Here is a 19,927-nt window from a genome sequence, read left to right on the forward strand (position 1 = left end):
ATCATAATTGATCTCGCATTCTCAAAAGCCTGGGTCCGCCTGATGTCCCGATAGGCATAAGCTCTGTCGTCCGTCCCACGGCAAGAAGTCATTCGGCGTCTCAAAGGAGGACCAGCCTAGCGATGCGTTGTATTTGACACCGTAGGTTCCAGCACGATGCCAATTCGTGACCGGACGGTGGGTAGACTATTCATAATTCCGGATATTTGAGCGGGACGCACGCACCATGCACGTAGTGGACATAGCTATATCCGCACTTGTAGTGGGCACCATCGTAGTGTCGTTGCTGTCCAACGGCGTGGTGCTGATCTGCTTTCTCTACAGTCCGGAGATCCGGAAGCAGGTACCGGGGCTTTTCATCCTCAACCTGACGTTCTGCAACCTGCTACTAACTGTGTCCAACATGCCGCTAACTCTGGTCGGGCTCATCAACAAGGGACATCCCGGCGGAAGGGGTTACTGCCAAATAGTGGGCTTCCTGGACACTTTTCTCACGACGAACTCCATGCTGAGTATGGCAGCTTTGAGTATCGACAGATGGGTGGCTGTGGTTTTCCCGCTGAGCTACCACTCCAGAATACGACACCGGGACGCCGTGCTAGCGCTGGGATACACGTGGACACATTCGCTCTGTTTTTCAACGGTGGCCACCTGCCTCTCCTGGGTCGGATACCACCACCTTTACGCGTCGTGTACGCTCTGCAGTGCCAGAGCAAACGGCGGCCGGACGCAGTTTATCATCTTCACGGTGGTCTTGCACTCCTTCACCTTTCTCCTGAGCCTAATCGTGCTGTGTGTGACGTACCTGAAGGTGTTGAAAGTGGCGAGGTTTCACTGTAAGCGCATCGACGTGATCACTATGCAGACTCTGGTGCTGCTTGTCGACATTCACCCAAGGTAAGATCTTGGCCATTCTAAGTACGGTATGCCGTGCGTCAATATTTCAGTGCAACATACTGAATAATATTAACAAGATATCAAGGCCCTAGAGGACCGGAAATTTTATTTCAGTCACACAGTTTTGGTCCAGTGCCTGATCTCAGCTGTGAAACTGAGAACTATATTCCTGCCTAATTAGTTTGATATATGGTGATACAGGTTAGTATTTTATATTCATGAGCTGAAAATTGCATGCAGGTAGGCCTAATAGTATTCACCTCATTTGATCCCACTCTAGTAGCGGTTTAGCAAGTTTTACCTGGGGTGGCAAAAGGGTGCCTGGAGGGGGAGGTTATCTCCCCCATACAAATAGGGTGGCAACTGGAGTGGCAAGGCCTTTTTCCTTGCCACCCCCTAGAACCACCACTGATCCCACTCCAAGACAATAGGCTAATATTTGCCACGGATACAGTAGATGCAAGATCCAAATTTTACACCCAAGACAGCAGCAAGATAAAATTGCATTAAGTGTCGCACGGTGCCTATCATGAACACACTGGAATGAATCTACACCATTAATAGCTGTCTAAACAGCGTGAAGATTTGATTCCCATTGACTCATGCTGTGATAGTGTCCATGGCCACATAGTCTCTGCTCCATTACCCTTCATTGCACCCGAGTGGCTGTGGTCAGTGGGCCCGTGCCCCTGGCTCTGCTTTCCCCTGATTGGCTGTGGTCAGTGGGCCCGTGCCCCTGCCTCTGCTTACCCCTGAGGTGATAATGAGGCCTTGGTCTTCCGCCAGCGTGCGCCAGCGCTGCCTGGACGAGCAGAGGAGGCGGAGGCAGAGGGCCACCAGGAAGATCAGCACCTTCATCGGAACCTTCGTGGTGTGCTTCGCGCCCTACGTCATCACCAGGTGAGAAATGACACGTCAAACTTCCAACCGACATTCAAACCCTTTGCCTCCGAGCATTCCTGGAGATATTTTTAGAGATCTTGGGACACCTCGAGAACTCAAGTGTGATCTCCAAATTTATTGGGATTGTGTGGGTGAACGGAACCCAATGCGCCTGCCAAACATTAAAACTAGCCAATCGGCATGCAGTATGAAGCTATCACATTTTATTAATTTCTGTACACGACTGAGGGAATCAGAGCTAGGGGTGGGGGTGTTAGAAGGCATCAATGAGTCAGAGGCCAGCATGCTCATTAACTCTGGCTAAAAGCTCCCAGCGCTCACAGAGGGTAATGTCCATGACGGCTGATCTGAACATATCCCCCTTACTGTATTTCAAAGTCCCCTTTGATATTTTCTGTGAATGTTGGCTATGAATACACAGTAGATTAGTCATCAATGTTGATATTCTAAACACAATAATCTTATAGCATAACATGATTTATATACTGTAGTAGGAATAACATGGTCACTATGACGGTGGTGGTGGAGAGGGGGTGGCACCAGTGAATCCACATCACCCCATGGCGTTTCAGTGAAGCGAAAAGTTGACATTTTACAAACGTATTAAATGGCTACCTCAGGACACTAGGGATCCCATATACTCTTGTATTCACTACTGTTATATGTGTGGTTGTATGATTTTGCATGTACAACATGTTTTGCTTCTAATGTCATTTGTTATGTTTCCGTCATGGTAGAATTGTGGAGCTCTTCACACCAGGACCAATCAGCCCTGACTGGGGCGTGGCCTCCAAGTGTCTGGCCTATAGCAAAGCTGCGTGTGATCCATTCATCTACTCCCTCCTGCGTCACCAGTACAGGAAAACCTGCAGCAACCTAGCCAATAAGATCTTGAAGAGGAACTCCCTCGACTCCTCAGCTCGCAGTGCAGAGAACGGAAGGGGCAACGCCACCAAAAGTGACGAATGACAATTGTCTCTGTTGCTGTAGCCTACAGCCCTATATTATATAAGTCCTGGGTCCTCTTTGGTACTGTCTGACCGGATCCAGACACATGACAGGAAAATGCTGCTTCTTCTCCATGTTGAAGACCTTCTATTATAGTGTTGATCTGTTGGTGTGACTAGCCCTGTGTAAGTGATATTACATGGTGTAGGACTGTGAGCGATATTGTACTTGTCATGATGTCACTCATTGGTTAGAGATGAATGGAAATATTTGCTAATAAGGTCATGTGGACCTTGAATAACACTGTTAATTCAGTGTGTTAGTTATTGATATTGCTTAATGTTGCACAAGTGTTTTATTTTTTTCTTAATTGCTTTATTTGCAACCAAATAGAGTACTTAGAGGGATTGGTGTCAGGTTGTAGCACATGTGACTTTCAGTCTTCAGTACATGCTGCAGATGTTTGTAGCATATATTTGTGATATCACTGATCATATTTTTACTATAGTAACTTTCATAGAGGAAAGTGGCTCTTTGAATTAACTATACCACTATGAGGATGGTGAGCAGTCACCTATGGTGACCATGGTCCAGTTGTTTTAATAAACTGTAGCTGCAAGGCTGAAATACAAAACAGTGAATTCCTTTCAGATTAATGAACTGACTGAATTATAAATACAATATTATCTGACTGACAAGTAGCACAGTGTTATGATAGTGGTTGTGTTTTTTAGGCAGAGTCACTGACATTGAATATTGTGCTGTACTGTAAGCATGAGACTTTATATATATTATGGTGGGGCACCATCACATGTATCATGCATAAAACAGGGTAATTGTGTCTTTTAAAGTGATAGCAGCTGTTATTAATGTTAATGATTGTATCATGTGATTGATGCTGCTTATCTGTCTGTGACAGTTTCAATATGACTACAGCACCTCTAGAGAGAAGTCAACATGGTAAAAGGGAACTGTAGTCATTAAAAATGTTGGCGATGTTGGCAATCAGGGTCCAGCGTTTTCTTTTAATTACAGTTTCTGTGAGCGTACAAAGCCTTATTGGACAAGAAAGTATATTTATTTCCTTTAAAGCAGTTGTGTAACATTTTGCTGAATATAGTTGTTCTTATTTAAATAAATGCTGGTCATTTTAAAAGTCATTTATTAATTTTGTCCAGTACATTACCCTCTCTGCATGAGGTTTTCACTGAGCTTAAGAAATGGAACAATGGCATGTGCCCATTTACAGTACAAACCGGCCTATGGGCACTATACAGCTGCTTAACATAAAGTTATATCCATAATTGAGAGTATGACTAGCCTCGTGAAAACTGCTTGGGACCTCAAACATATTTCTTTCCTTTATCTCTACAAAGGGCAAAGCTGTCAAATCTGAACATTATAATTTTACACCCACAGAGGGGAGAACAGAACAGAGACAATTAGTTTAAAGAATAGTTTAAAACGTGTTCCGCCCACCACTGCCCAACGGAAATGATTAAAACCATTCTCTTGGGGTTTCACATTAGGAAGGAGTTGAGAGTTAAGGGCTTTCATAATTGCATGGTTGAGAGAAAAGAATTGTCAGAAGACTTTCTTAACAGAGCAGACAGCTCTAACTGTACTGAGGGAGGGTGGGTGACCCTCTCATAGAACATAAGGGTGAACTACTTAGAGAACATCCTTGGAGAACATTCTTCTCCCTGGTTCCCTACCTACTGTAGGTGGGTGGAGTGGTGTGACATGGCATGACACCTCACCGGTGGAGTATTGTAGGTGAAAAGCAAACATAATGAAAGTCGTGATTTAAAATAAAATTGAAATAAAAAGATACAAACAATCCCTAGCTAAAAGGGCAAGCTTCCAAGTTGCTATTGTGTATATTTAACTTTGGTATGGTGTCAAGATACAGTACACAATTAACATTAAACACGAATGCTGCCCAGATCACTGTCCTATGCTAGTTGAAAGACTGTGCTAACCAAGGGTGTATTTTTGATTTGAACTTTGGCAGGGACATTTAATGCGGGCGCGCGAGGCGATATTTTTCTTTTTCACTATTTATTATCATAGTTGATTATGCATTGTATTGTACAACTGCATTTGTAAATCTAATGAAGTCTATGATACTGTTTTCATCTGGTAATGTGGAATTGCATAACCTGCCCCCTGACGTCACTAGTTAATTAAGGGAGTGCACTATTTAAGGTGTGTCATCCATGGGTGCAGTAAGACTGACAAAGGCCACTGGGCCGAAATCTGTTTGATTAAATCACTCAGCATCGAGCGCTTGAGTGTGCGGTCTAATTTCTTTTTCCTTTATTTCAAAATGCCACATCAGAAGGTCCTTTCACTTCCTTAATCAAAGCAGTTGCACTGACGACAGTCCCTGTGGACTGAAACGTTTGTGATTGATCCCTACTGGTTTTTGTCTGGTTATATTTTTGTGTGTGAGTCCTCCTTTGCTGCTTTTTGACTTCCTTAATCAAACCATAGTTAGTTGACTCCACTAAGTACAGTAAATGCACTCGATGGCGGCAAACCTCTGTTCTTCCAAGGGAAAAAACGTTATACCGTAATAACGCTAGTGTATGCGCAAAGGGGAATAGACGGAGGCCCGCATGACGTGCAATACCGAATTGACGGCTGGCCTGACTGCAGTTTTCTGATGAAAACTGATGAAAAAAAATTGTTTTTCATCTGACATCCGATATGTTAAAATGAGCAAAAACGTACATTTCCTTTTTGGTGAATTCTGGAGCTCGCATTGACGTTGACACGTGTGGCGCCTGAACTCCCTAACTATCTGCAGTGGAATAGAGTCGAGTCGAGTCAAGTTGAGCAGTAAAAAGTGGTGGGAAAACACCATTAGAGAACCCTGTGGCACAAACAGTCCAACAGCGCCATGGTTGCAAGCTGACCACACAGTTAACTTGAACCTGTCACAGTCGATCATGTCACATAAGAACTGTGTGCATTTTAAATACAGGCATGTCAGCAAACATGTTATCAATGGTAGGGTTAGATCAATATAACATACAGTAGATTAGGCTAATGTAAAGAAGGTATAATTAAAAAGAACAATCCCAAATATGGCAGGAAATGCTTACTGGACTTCTTCAAATCAGCCTTCAAAACCAAACTGTTTACCAAGACCTTGATCACTTGTTTAGAAAGGAGACGCACTTCGCACTTGTGAATTCTGACTAGTAGTAGTACACTGACTACCTACGTTAAATGCAATTATTGTAAGTTACTATGGATAAAAGTGTCTGATAAATGACTGTACTGTAATGGAAAATGTATTAATGATGAGGTACAGTGATGGTCCAGTGAGGTACAGTGAACAGCCGAAAAATAAATGACACGCTTATGTCAATAAAGACAGAAGTTGTTTGTCTCCTATTAGGACTCCTATAGTTGAACCATGTCAATAATCAATGTTATGTCAGTTGACAACACATTAAAACAGGCTAGTTGTCATTAAGGAATTATGAATGCTGCCTTTAGTTATTAATTATTCCATGTTTTACTTGCTTTAACAAGGTAATGATGTTAGCTATAGCTACAGTATCTATCTATAATAAACTTTCATTTCAAACTGTACTTGTAGGCCTACTGTCTACTGGTCTACTGTCCATCTGTCCCAATAACCTCACTGACAGCCATCATAATGACAGATAGTGACAGGTAGTCTAGTGGGGCAGTGTTTGTGGGCAGCTACAGTATTACACTGTTCCCAGTCCCATCGCCTGCCTGTCTGAGGTGTGAAACACCTTTGATCAGTTTTGAATTCAAACTATTGCGTAATCCGTTCTGGTTTGTGGAACTTATATTTCTGTCTGTGAGTCTGCAGATGGAGTAACACTCAGTTAGATCTGGCTAGAGCCAGCCTGGAGCCAGCGCTTGTCAATGTCAACAAAATGCAGCACGAGCGACAGAAATATAGGTCCCCAAACCAGAACGGATTACACAATAGTTTGTCATTCAAAACGGATGGTAAATAAACACAACAGAATTCCCGAGAGACTTCAACTCATATTTTATTTGGTTTTGGTTGTGCGTTGGGTGTTTGGGGGTGTTTTTTGGACAGGATAACGTGACTTCATTGTGTTGCACTAGCCTTAGCCACCAGTGGCTGCGGTTACATGAAGGCTTTTCATTCAGAATGAAATAATCCGATTCTGAATGAAAGTTTTTCCTGCGAGTTTACATGGGAAATAGTCATTCCGAATGAGGGTTTACATGGGAGACTTTTAATTGCATTTATTCGGGTCCGCATAAGGTTTGGGGCTGGGAAGGCTTCTGATTGGACAGGGGTTTACGTTTACCGGAGGAAAACACTGTAGTCCTTGTTCCGGATAGCAGCAAGATGGTTCACCACATTATTAGTGCCTTTTTCTGACTAATTTTGCTTCTGTTCGTAAAGCAGCAGTACGACCAAAACCTTTTACTGCTTAGGCCTACACTTTGTCTGTTGAGGAGGAGAAGGGATTGTGACGGGACCTGCTAACGGTAGCGGGTCATTTACCACTCATCTCGGGGGGATGTACAGTGATGCCCCAGAGATGAGAGCAACAGCCATAGCCCCTTACATCGGATTCGATTTTCAATCGCATTGGCCATTTTCATTCCGATTTAGGGGTTTACATGATCACTTTTAATAGGATTGGGCTTTCATTCCGAAGGAAAAGGGAATTAAACTGTCCATGTAAACGCAGCCTGTCTACTATCTACAGCATGGAATTAACTGAAAATGATCTCAGTCAAAAACATCATAGGTAAGTCGAAAATGAGGCCCTAGTTCAAAAATTCCAGAATATCCCTTTAACCTGTTAACTATCCCTCATACCCGCTTTAAGTCCCGTGGTGATCGAGCTTTTGAGGCTGTAGCCCCCAGGCTATGGAACGCTCTGCCTCCATCCCTACGGACCCATCTGTTTAAGCAGGCATTTCTGTAACTTGCCAGCTCTGCATTCTATGTTATGTACAGTATTCTGCTCTCTTTGATGCATGTTTTTGTCCCGTTTTATTTTTGTTGTGTTGTTATGCGGGGTAGTGTTTTACGCTCTGCTGCTTTGCACCTTTGTTTTTATCTTCTCTGTGAAGCACTTTGTGACCATGTCTGAGAAAAGCGCTTTATAAATAAACTTGACTTACTTAAATGTAGTATATATGGATCTAAATAAATATTTGTATTGTGATCAATTCTCCCTTTAAGCAGTGATGTCATATTTGCCATAAAAATCACTCTGAACATATTTATGGTGCATCGTGAGGGTTGCATGTCTTTCCACTGGTACTGTAAGTAAACACCACTCATCTATGTTTTTCTTCTTGGAGACAATAAGCTCTCGTCCTTCAGTTGCTGATGAGTTTCATTGTACAATATAGTACCAGCATCGTCTATTAACAATTTCAATTTGTTTTTTGTACTGTAACCCTGCACCGATGGCATTATCCCACATGGCAGCTGCTCCTAAAGTTAATTTTACATTTAAATCATTTAGCAGATCACTTTCATCCCAAGTGACTTAGAGTAAGTAAACGGATACATCCCAGTTATCGTCACTAAAGCACTCTAAAGGAACAAGTGACTTCAGCACAGCAGTCACAGTGCTAGATCATACACATACTGTACATACTGTAAGGGTCAGGGGTTGCGAGGGTCTGTTGGCCCAGTGGATACAAGCCCGAGTCAGGGTAAGAGATAGATAGTGAAGCATTTTGTTTTTCTACACGCAAGTGAGAGGCCAAAAGGTGGTTCCCGAGAGTCCCCCGAGGCCACAGCAGACTCTAATTGCTGGATTTGAGGCCTGCTGGAATGAATAAGTCAATGGGCAGCCTCTGAGTAATGGCCTTGTGCATCTGATGTGCCCATTGAAACATTACACTCACTCAAAGAGATATCTTGCAGCAATCCTCCAGCTGGTGAGATGATATGCCCTCTCCGCCCTCCGTTTTATGCGTCAAGCATTTTACTCTATACTACAGCTAACAAAAACACAAGCTGTTCACTCAAACTAGAAGAGCAAGTAAGACTGCCATTAGAGAGAGCCTCTATTACACACGGCAACACACACAAGCCTTGTCAGGAGGAATGTCTTCAAAAGGGAATCACTTGAAAAAACAAACGGCTGGGTGCTTAAAGGCCAAGCTGTGCCCCCGATGAAGACTGGCAGTGCCTGTGGACACGCAAGGCTCAAACACTAATGCATCATGTCAAGTTTTTCTTTGTAGGCCCTTACACACACACAACGCATGCACACAAATGTCCTCGCTCTTTGCAGAGGACTTACTGCCTGAACCACTAATCATTGAAAAACCCACACCAAAGCACTGCAGAGTTTAAACTGCCTTGCCTTGCCTTGCCTTACTGTACACCTCACCAAAACTCCAGAGGTGGAATTGTCGAAACCTGGTGAGTCACACCCCGAGGTGTCAAACAACAGAAGTGTCTGGGGAATCCTGATTGCCTCTTTAAAAAATAGATTACATAAATCTCCTCTCTTTTAGACTCTTTTTGTCTAATTACAATTCAGAGTAGGCACGTCTAAGATAAGCCAGCAAGTTGTCATTTGCATGGTAATGCAGGGTGAGACTATTTGCATCAAGACTGTTTTTCTCTAGATCCCAAGAGCAATTGTGTATTTTTAATGAAATTCTTAATGTTAATGTGTTAGTTGATATTGTTTACCAACTGTGCCTGCAGCTGAGAAAGCTCAAAACGTAATGAGCATGATTAATGCTATTTGAATTTTCTCTCTAAATGAGTGAGTCATTTTTCAACCATCTGTTTTCTGTTAGACAAACAGATGAAAGTCAATAGGAAGCTTAACCACCAGATTTCAGTGTGGCATAATTATCATAGTAAAAGTGTAACAGGATTAGTTCTCTGGAGGCTATTCAATATATAATAGCACCATAATATATTTGTGAGATTAAGCAGTTGACTTTGACCTTGGGAATGACATGTACTGGAAATGATCAGGTAATAGCATTATGTTGAGATAACACATCTTGGCCTAGAGGCTTTAGTTCTCAAGTTGTACCCAAGACCGTGTTTGATACAAATCCACTATTCAATTAGGATCAGCACTCACCAACACAAATTACTTTGATATAAAGTCACAGAGACAGTAAAATGGTAATTGAACCAGAGGAATGGAATGTCATTCTCTTGCAAAGAATATAACAGCCGACAATGGGAAATCGTGTGCTTGAATGAGGACGCTTGTCAATGGATGTAGTTGTATCTATGCAAATTGTCACTTATTGCAGTTCTATTGACCGCCGTCCGGGTCAGTTTAGTCAGACTCCATAATGGTGTCTGCCTTCAGTTTAACCTGGATCTCTGATCATGTATTCTCTGACCTCCACATCTGCTGTTAGTTATCATGCCATGTTTACCCTCCTTGTCTGGTACATGAGGGTAGCCACCCTGGTACATTGATTCATCGACGTAGACCTGCAAGCAAACACACACACGCCCCCTGAAATCCAATCATTGGAATGCATGGAGAAATTCCTTCTAAAGTGTTCCATTCTATAACTGACCTATTTCATCACTGGCTTCATTGTTTTTTTTTCTCCCTTTTATCAGAAACCATTGTACTCTCAACTACAGTGTTGTGCATGGCTACGTCTGTTGATCCAAGTATCAGATTTAAGAAATTGCAAATCTGGGAATCCCTGAAATAAAGCTATGAGAAATAAACAGAGCTGAGACAGTTTTACATTCGCTTGAGAGATGTTTGTGTTGTTTGCTTCCAATCTCTTAATTCCCAGCATGTACAGTCCAGAGTGACAGAGCGAAGGCTCGTCTGAGTGATATGGAGCTCAGACAGCAGCAGATCAAGGAGGCATCCATCAGGGCTTGTAACCCCTTGGCTTGTAACACAGGCAGAGAGAGATCACAGCCTGGCATGTGTATCTGCGCAGTAATATCTTAGATAAAACATCGCCTCGCCAGGGATTCTAGCTGAATGTGGAGGAGACAATGAAAAGCTGGCATGGTCCGAGTGCTGTTGAATACGGTACCACAGGAGGAGATGCAGTCCAGAGGTGAGGCCGGGTTCCTGCATGCCCACAGATGAAGGTACAGTTATAGTGACCTGTATTTTGGTTTGCCCTGCCTTTAGACCTGCACCACCTCCTGTGCCTGTAGGCTTGCTTTATATTTTGGATTTGTTTGTTTGTTTCCCTCATATTCTAAGGTTTTGATGTGAATAAACCTTTTTTTATATACTTTCTTTTTTTTGTGTCTCATTCCATACTTTTGTATGGAATCAAAATGAATCATACCATTTTTTATTATTAACAACAACACCACAAAAATGCAACTGTAGGACCTGGAGGGTCAGGACACCATACTCAAATACTGTAGGTGGTCTGATACAGATTTTTGAGGCAAAAACTAAGGCTACTGTAACACATCGGTCACGACTCCTGCCTGAAATACAGCCGAGCAGTCTAAAATAGGTAAGCTGCCAGCTGGGAGACAATGGTATTACAAATATTCAAGCAGTGCATGCACACACCCTGTGGGTGGAGAAATTAGATGCATCCATGCATAAAGCAGTCTCCCTCCAGAAAAACACAGTCAGACAGCACTCAACTGATCCGCCTGCATTTTGGGTCCAACCCCTACTTCTACACGCATCAATCTTGACAATTAAAAGAAGGAGAAAATGTTATAGAACAGTCAGAGTCTCAATTGCTCGGTGGGCAGTGGGCACCATCAACCTTAATTGACCATCTCAGTGAGAGTGCAGCCAACCATCTCTTGCCCACTAATTAACAGAGAAGAGAAACCCTGCTCCTCACTAGGCTCACTCAGCATCTCTGGCTGCATGGTGGGAACTGGGTGTGAGGCTTGCTTGTATGGAGTACAAATTGGGCACTTGTTAGTGTGTGTATGAATGGGCACTTGTTTGTGTGTGTGTGTGTGTGCGTGTGTGTGTGTGTGTGTGCGTGTGTGTGAAGAGGGTATTTGGATGGATGGATGTGAGAGGGGGTGGAGGGGGTCCAGACAGACAGGGCCGTTGCTAGGAATTCTGGGCCCCCTGAAAGAATATTGGTGTAGGCCCCTGCCCCCCGACTTTTCATCTACACTTTTTTTCTTAGACTATGCACACAGAGGTGAAAATTAACTTTTTGGCTCACGGTGAGTCACCGGCCAAGGGCATTGTAGATATAAAATCTACCGGCGAAGTATATATTTATTTCAGATAGCCTTCCGAAATCTAGTCGCCAATTGGAAATTTTACCTGCATTTGGCCGGTGGCAGGTGTTAATTTTCAGCCCCGTGCACAGTATTATTATTTTTCTTATAATTTTTTATTACAGCTGAGGCACATGACCCGTGTCCTGCATGAAATTAAGCGAGGCTACAATTTATTAGAGAATCGAAAGAGCTGAGACTGTAAGTAATTGCCAGTGGTACAGCAGTTCATTAATAAGTCAAAATAGGTAACCGGTGTCTACCTCACTCACTCACTCACTCACTCACTCACTCACTCACTCACTCACTCACTCACTCACCATCAAAAGCGTCCACTTCACTATCCCCTCCTCTATCTGTAGTAGCCTTGCTTTGTGATTGTTGGGTCGAGGGGCCTGGCTCTGTAGACAGCAAGGACAGTGACTTATATAGACTTATAAATAAATCTAGCCAACATTCTATCAATCAATCAATCAAATCAATCATTCTAGCGTTCATTACACTGTAATTCTGTAATTTACAGAATCAAAAGAGCTGAGTCACTAATCTTTAGGTAATTGCCAATTTATAGCAGTTCACTAGTCATTCAAATTAGCCAACTAGTGTCTACCTCACTCGCTCACCATTAATAGCATGTTTGTAGTGCTGAGGTGGGGGTCTGGGTCAGAGGAGGCCACAGCTGATTCTGGAGTAGCAGCACATAAAGGTTTAGTTGTTCCATTTCATATTGCTTTTGTGCACATTTAAGGTTATGTTTTATGGAACAACTGATGAAGAACTAATCTATCTAGTCTTGGAATTAACACTAAAAAAGCTTATCAATATCATAGCTCTAGACAAACAGCTTCACTTTATATTATTGAAATGAGGGCAAGCTGTAAAATTAGCTCCAGCTTAATATTAGCTAACAAGACTCATGTTACAGGCTAACATAGCAGGTTAGTTTTAAACACTCATGTAAGAATGGAAAAAATGAATTTAGTAATGATAGGCTTGTCAGGCTATTATTTAACTACACCGCTGACTGCAAGTAATGACCGTTAGTAATGTTAGCTGGCTATTATTAGCATAGCCTATCCAGCTAGCTAACTAGCTTAAACACCTACCTTTCTTTGAAAAGAAAACGGTTATATTTTGGGCTCCCCTAGTCTGCTGCCCTCTCTGCTGTCATAGCCTCTCTCTCCATTTTCTTTTTGTGTCCTGATTTGTGTTTTGGCATCTTCCCTAGTTGAATCCCTTCTCAATTACGTCGCTAGCTAACAAGGTGCTGCAGTTTGAGAGCAAGAACGTTATGCGCGCAAATTCTCTAGACTCTCTCTATCCATGGACCAAACCATTATTATTTTAGAAGGGGGTTATTGCTCAGAAAATAACAATTTCTTTGAGCAATATTGCATGATTTATGACTTTTTTTTTTACTTGCTGATGCATTAGTATATTAGACATCAGCTGTGTCTCAAACGGTCAACATCTACATCTCAAAAAGTCTTCATTCATATGCTACCACGAACCAGAACAACATTCTTTGGATACTATCAAGTGTTTAAAATGGCATTCAGATCGGTCAAATGATGAATACTGAGCAATGTTCAAAATCTTGCTGTAATTTGTACTGTATTTTGTATTTCATCTAATTCTTTAACAAATTTCACGAAAAAAATTTAAAATAAACCTAAACCAGGATAATTGTGATTTTTTGCAAAATTGTATCTCCAACATTTTGACTGTTATAATGCATTTAATTTTAAAAAGAGAAATAACCCACTATCATTGCCTCAAGTTGTGCTGTGTGGAAAGCTTGTGTTCCTGGTGGCGCAGTGGTAATTCACCTTCTTTGGAAATTCAGAGGTTAGCAGGTCAAATCCCCAGGTTGCTATGTCCCTTCCAAAGCACTTGGACCACGATCATTACCGCTTGTGGCTATATATTGATGAGCCAGTGCACAGCGCCTTGCTTTCCTGCCATAGCCTCCTCTGGATTGATACTTGAATTCCCTGACCCCCTTCTGGATACATACCTTGACTTTGGATTACTATTGGACTTTGTTTGCATATCGCCTGACCCTATTTCTGAACTGACCGTATTATTGGACTACGGCCTTGGTTGTTTCATCATTAAAACGCACTCCGGGCATTCTAATTTCTTCCCTGCCTCCTGGGTCGTGCTCTTTGGATCCTAACCAGCTCGGTTATAACAGAAGCGGTTTGAATACTTTCTGCACTGTAAATCACCTCCTGAGTTGCCATGGTTTCCTGGCCCTCTAAACCTCTGAAATGTAGAAAGTGGGGGTGCTTGTCTGAAGAATGATGTTTGCAATGAGATAGATGAGTTGGCAAAGTGAGACAATGTAACAGATGTACCACGTCTGATAGGTGAAATGGATGTGAGCAGATAGCTGGGATAACTGTTCTCTTAAGAAAATATTAGACGGACTGCTTTTTTCCAGAATTGGCTGTATTGGAAATCTGATGTAGCCTAAACATGAAACACATCCCTCACCCTCTAACCATAACCTTCATCCTGAGCTAAATTTTAACCTACAGTATAACTACAGTCGGGCCTACTGTAGGTGGTTTGAGACATTGACACAACCCTGTTGCTTTGTGTTTGCTGTGATTAATTTCCCGTAGACAAGCAGAGCCTGTGATTGATGGAATAAGCGAGGGCTTTACAGTAAGTGCAAATAGTTTTCTAATTTACAAGGACACCCTCCTCTTAACCATACTCAACTTGTTTCACCGTCAGTGACATGTGACACATTAATCTGCACTGTCTGTGAGTAGGTTAAAATATGCATAGTCACTCTGTCTCAATATTTTAAATCATTATTACCACACCAGATTAGTGTATGACAAATACAGTACCTTGACATACTGTATCGTCAAAACTAAACATACAGTGAAAACCTTGCTCTATCCCTATGACTCCAAGCCATTCACAGCTCAATACAGTATAGTTTTCATTACCCTCAAATCCATCAGTTGAATAACGTCATAATCTTGTCCTTGTAAATCATGCTAATATGGGCCCTAAAACACATCTACTTGTGTCGAGATATTATGCTACGTTGTGAAGTGCAGCTGCTCCTTTTTTTAATCTTTAACTACAGTATGTTAAGCCAATCTCAATCATTCAATCAACATAAATTAAACTCATCCACTATTCGGGAAAATTGGAATAGGGATTCCAAACGCAATTGGCAAGACTATGCCAATCACAATTGGCAAGATTGACAACCAGAACCCTCATAGCTCCTATTCTGGTTATAATGAACATTTTATCTCTTGCTGCTAGAATCCTGTAGTAGCTCGCATCCAGTTTAAAACTTTAATACTAGCCTACAGGGCAATGATAGGAACAGCTATACCTCCAGGCCATGGTCAAGCCCTACACCCCCTCCCGACCAGTACGCTCTGCTACCTCGGGCGATTGGTTGCCCCATCACACCGAGGCCCCTGCGGTCGATCGATCTTTTCAGTCCTGGCCCCACAGTGGTGGAATGAACTGCCCACTGACGTCAGCACAGCAGAGTCAGAGTTGCCCATCTTTCGCCGCTGGCTCAAAAAAGGTTTGAACTTGGGGAGTCAGAGGTGGTGATTCTGGACTTGGTTACCCTTGTTAACACCATCTACAGTATGTACACACAGAGCTTGATAACAATAATATAACCATCACATTCCCATCACTAATAATATGCTGTACATGGGATAAAATGTATCATTGATTACGTATATGCAAATGTCAGTGTTATTTATGTTGTTAGAATGTTTATAATGTTGTTCCTAACCTCACTGTGGTATTCCTTATCATCCTGTATTTGCATTGGATATTTAAACGAAGGTCTAAAGACCAGTTTGTGACCTAAATGGCATTGGTCTACTTATAGTTAGTTTCTTGGTAATAATGCCCTTCTAATTTAAGGCGCGCAATCACCTCTCACAATGAAATAGTATGGGTATACTATACATTTCATGAATCCTTAGAGTCCTGTGAGTATTCCAGCTTTAGTGTCCCTGGTGTTCCTAGATGCCACAGGGCTAAAAGAAAGTATATAGTTTAGGCGAAAACTATGAAAAAATGTGTCATTGATGGTTTGAAGAGCTCAAGTGACCTCTATATTTGTCAGAAAGAATTACAACTGGGCTTGAATGAAAGCTAAGATGGTCCCTTTTAAAATGATACCAAACACAATATTATAAAACACAAAAAAATGCCCTGACCATGAGCCTAGACCAGGATATGAACCAGCATCTACAATACGATGCAATTTCCTTTAGGGGGTTGGTAACTTCATGAGGTGGTTACTGTGACCCAGCTAACACTCAGGAAGGGTTATCATACCAAAATATAATCTACAGTGATGGATCTTTTCAGAAATGATAAGTGGTACTGACAAGTGAAATTTGAGGCTCTGGTCCATGGACTAAAAGGGTTTGCTTTGTTTCCAGAGGGCTCCTTAATGCAAGGGGGGGTCTGTCTGTCAGGGTACACACAGACACACACACTCTGACACCTTCACGGAGTCCTTGACAAAATTAGAAAATGTTAAGAAGACACCTTATCTGTTTCCTCTTCCTGTCAAAATCCTTGCCAGGATTACGGTCCATAGTACAAAGAGTTGGCAATCAACCCTCATATTCCCCCACTCTCTCCCTCCCTCTCTCTCTCCCTCTGTCCAGCACTGCACTACTAAAATTACCTTAAACCAGTGAGGCCAATCATACCTAGCCCTAGTCCACCTAATCAGACACAGTGAAGTATTGGTGGGTTATGTCATCAGCACTTCTAGCCAATCACTTCAGCCTTCATCAATCAGAGGGTTGACAGAACCACTTATCTACCTCCACCCCCCCCCCCCCCCCTGCTGTCTTAATTGCAATCAAGGTACTGTAAACCAAGGGTGTTCTCAGCAGGACGTTCTTAAATACTGGTATTTTGTTGAAATGCTGTGACGGACCATGTTGCAGTGCTGGACAAGTTTGGAATTCTGGAGAAAAGTCTTTACTATGACAGTGTTTAACTGCAGTACAGTAAATAACCCTGGTTTAATACTCTGACTTGTTCGTACACTTTACTCACATCGAATCTCTCAGGACACAGTCCCTGCAGACTAAGATGCCAACAACCATAAAAAGTCCATAAAAAGCACCAGGTTGTCTCATAAAGGAGACACGAGTCAGTACAGGTAGTTCTCATTTTCCTCGTCCTCCAACTGAATGCAATAGCTGAAATGTCCTGTGAAAACTGATTTATTCCTGGTGGATATCGTGCACCCTGGCACCACCCAGGAGTGAAAGCTGCCTGTCAGACGGCTCCTGCTTCTGGCCAGCCTGGAGGCTGCTCCTGCTTCTGGGCAGCCATACTTGCGCTTGCACTTTTTAATACTGACTGATGTTGATGCCATGCATATTTTACCATTTTAGATTCATAATTTACTTTTCATTATAGCACAGATAGTTTTGATAGGATTGAGACACTTGTTATTGTACGTATTTGATTCTATATCGTCTCTTCTAGTACAGTACACTGCAATGTCCTGTATGTTTCTTGTACTCTTTCCTGCCTGTGCTGTGTGACAACCACATTTCCCCACCCGGGGATCAATGAAGGCTATCGTATCGCATGGTGTTGAAATGATTTCGCCTTGAAAAATGTGTTTTTACTCCATGGGAAGCTTCAAAGGACGACCTCCCGTGCCTGGTTTCTGTCCCCTGATTACGTGTCTTTGCTCCCAGAGGAGACGACTGAGCCCAGGGACGGAGTTGTGGGTGGTTGGCAGCAGGGGGGAGTGGCTCTGCTCGGGGGATTAAACGGGGCTTCGTAATTCTGTTCTCTCTTTCTCCCTCCCTCTCTCTCCCTCTCTCTCTCTGCCTCTCTCTCCCTCCCTCTCCCTTGTGTTCATTTATTCCCCTTCCTAGTGTGTGTATTCGAGAGTGTTTTGTGCCATGTCTATGTTAGTTGTGTTGTTTAATAAACCCTTTTATTCTACTGCTGATTCCTCCCCACCACAATACGCCTCTTAATGCTCAGCTATACTGTAAACTGGAGGAAAAGTCGACTGTTTGATTTAAAGGGATAATCTCAATGTTTTTCATATGAATAAATGTATGTTTTGTTACTATCACAGACTGATACACAATACACAATACACAATAATTATTCTGCCTACCGCCCATTCAATTATCCTTGTGTCGGTGGTGACATTTCCAGCAAACATCCCAAACTGCAGGCAGTGACTTGTTTTATGGTGTTTGGTCCACCACCAGAGAGGATAGGTAGAACTGACTTTCAGGCTGCCATGTTGGAGAAGTAGCCTCTAGCTAGTCTAGCGATCATGGCTGAGCTCAGCAAGTAAGCAAACTTCAGAAAACGCACCTAAAAAGAAATCACCAGCAAGATGTTCAGACAAAGGCAAATTATCTGAAAAGTAAAAGGACCACCTGAGTCGCTGAGATCACATAATTGACATTCTTCACCTGGGATCACTGGGAAATACAGTCCAAAAAACATTAGGTGTTTTGCGAAAAATAAATTAGTTGGGAAGTTCGTGATTACCACATTATACTGTAGGCATACTAGATATAAATGGGCCACAATGACTCTAGAGGTCCATGTAATCTGCTGTAGGAAGTGAAGGTTTTGAGGTTTGATATCCTTTCTCTGGTGCAACGGCATGCATTTGTTTTTGTTAGTGTTAAAGAGGAGGTGAAGGTCAAGAAAGGAATACAGTACTCCATGGGAGAGAAACATGGTTGAAGGCTTGTTAACACAAGAGTCCAGAGAGGCTCCTCGGGAGGTAGAGCGACCGGCTGGAGATCACAAGGTACCCGGTTCGATCCCAGCTCCCGGCATTGTGCCAAAGTGTCCTTGAGCAAGACAGCATGGTGGCACAGTTCCTAGTAGGCTACTGTCATCTCACAGCAAAAAGATCTCCGGGCCTTTCTGTGCAGAATTTGCATGTTCTCCCTGTGTTTGCAAGGGTTTTATCCCAAAGGAACCCAATACAATAATACATGCAGAAGAACAGATGCTCTTCAGCCCAGTCCCTGACCAGACTTGGTCTTGAGCACTTAGACTTGGTCCCAGGGTGCCATGAATGATGGCTGCCCACTGCTCCTGGCTGCCCCTGGAGGAGGACAGCTTGGATGCGGGAAATGCAGGGAACAATTTCAACTGGCAACCACCGAAGGTGTGTGTGTTGTGTGTGCTGTGTTGCCCTCACTCATGTGTGTTTGTGTGTGTATGTGTGTGTCATGCGTGGCCAAATATAGACCCCTTGAGGTCCAATTTTAATGTAGGCTATGGAGGGGGGTGGAATGATTTTCCCCCACCCGGCGACAGCCAAAGGGGGGGGGGGGGGGTTAAGTTGGCCAGTGTCACTGAGAGTGAGTAAGTCAGTCAGACATTCAGTGTGTCAGTTCCGCTACCACAAAAGGGCGCCTTTTCAATGCATTTTTCCACTGACAAATACATTTAGATTTTTACATCAAAAACTATGCTTGGTGTCTCAGTATAGTCTCAGACAAGTTTACTCTGGAAACCATGTGCTTTCTACATCTGCAAAGAGCAGAGCTTGAGGTGTTTAGTAGCGCCTGTATTTCAACATTCATTATATTGGACTGAAGACCATACAAGTACATGGACTTGTTTGCCCTCTAGATGGACGCATTGAGTGTGAGGTGGGGGAGGTGGGGTGTCAGTAAGAGAGAGACAGGGGGTTTGCATAATGGGTGGGGGACAACATGTTTACAGTACTTGTTGACTTAATCAAAAGGTTTCACAAGGTTAATGAAGATGGCGGCACATACTGTTATCTCTAGAAGTGACAATGACACGAACGATTACCGTAATGGTCTCGCTGATGCAGCTGTGTCCCGTTCTGAAGTGAGATGGAACCTCAGAGAGAATATGGTGCAACCAAGCATCAGAAAGTAGAAGAAGTCTTTCAAGTGTTTT

At 42.8% G+C, this 19,927-nt stretch overlaps 1 protein-coding gene across 1 annotated transcript; it reads left to right on the forward strand.

The window, feature by feature from the left end:
- Positions 1-226: 226 nt before the first annotated feature.
- On the forward strand, positions 227-2,769 carry gpr26 (G protein-coupled receptor 26; the record flags this gene model as incomplete). The annotated part of the gene is made up of 3 exons (XM_084461385.1): positions 227-897; positions 1,684-1,797; positions 2,538-2,769. The coding sequence occupies 3 exons, from the start codon at positions 227-229 to the stop codon at positions 2,767-2,769; spliced, it is 1,017 nt and encodes a 338-aa protein (XP_084317511.1).
- Positions 2,770-19,927: the final 17,158 nt, after the last annotated feature.

This window comes from Borostomias antarcticus (genome assembly GCF_949987555.1).
Source record: "Borostomias antarcticus genome assembly, chromosome: 2".
Classification (NCBI taxonomy): Eukaryota; Metazoa; Chordata; class Actinopteri; order Stomiiformes; family Stomiidae; genus Borostomias; species Borostomias antarcticus.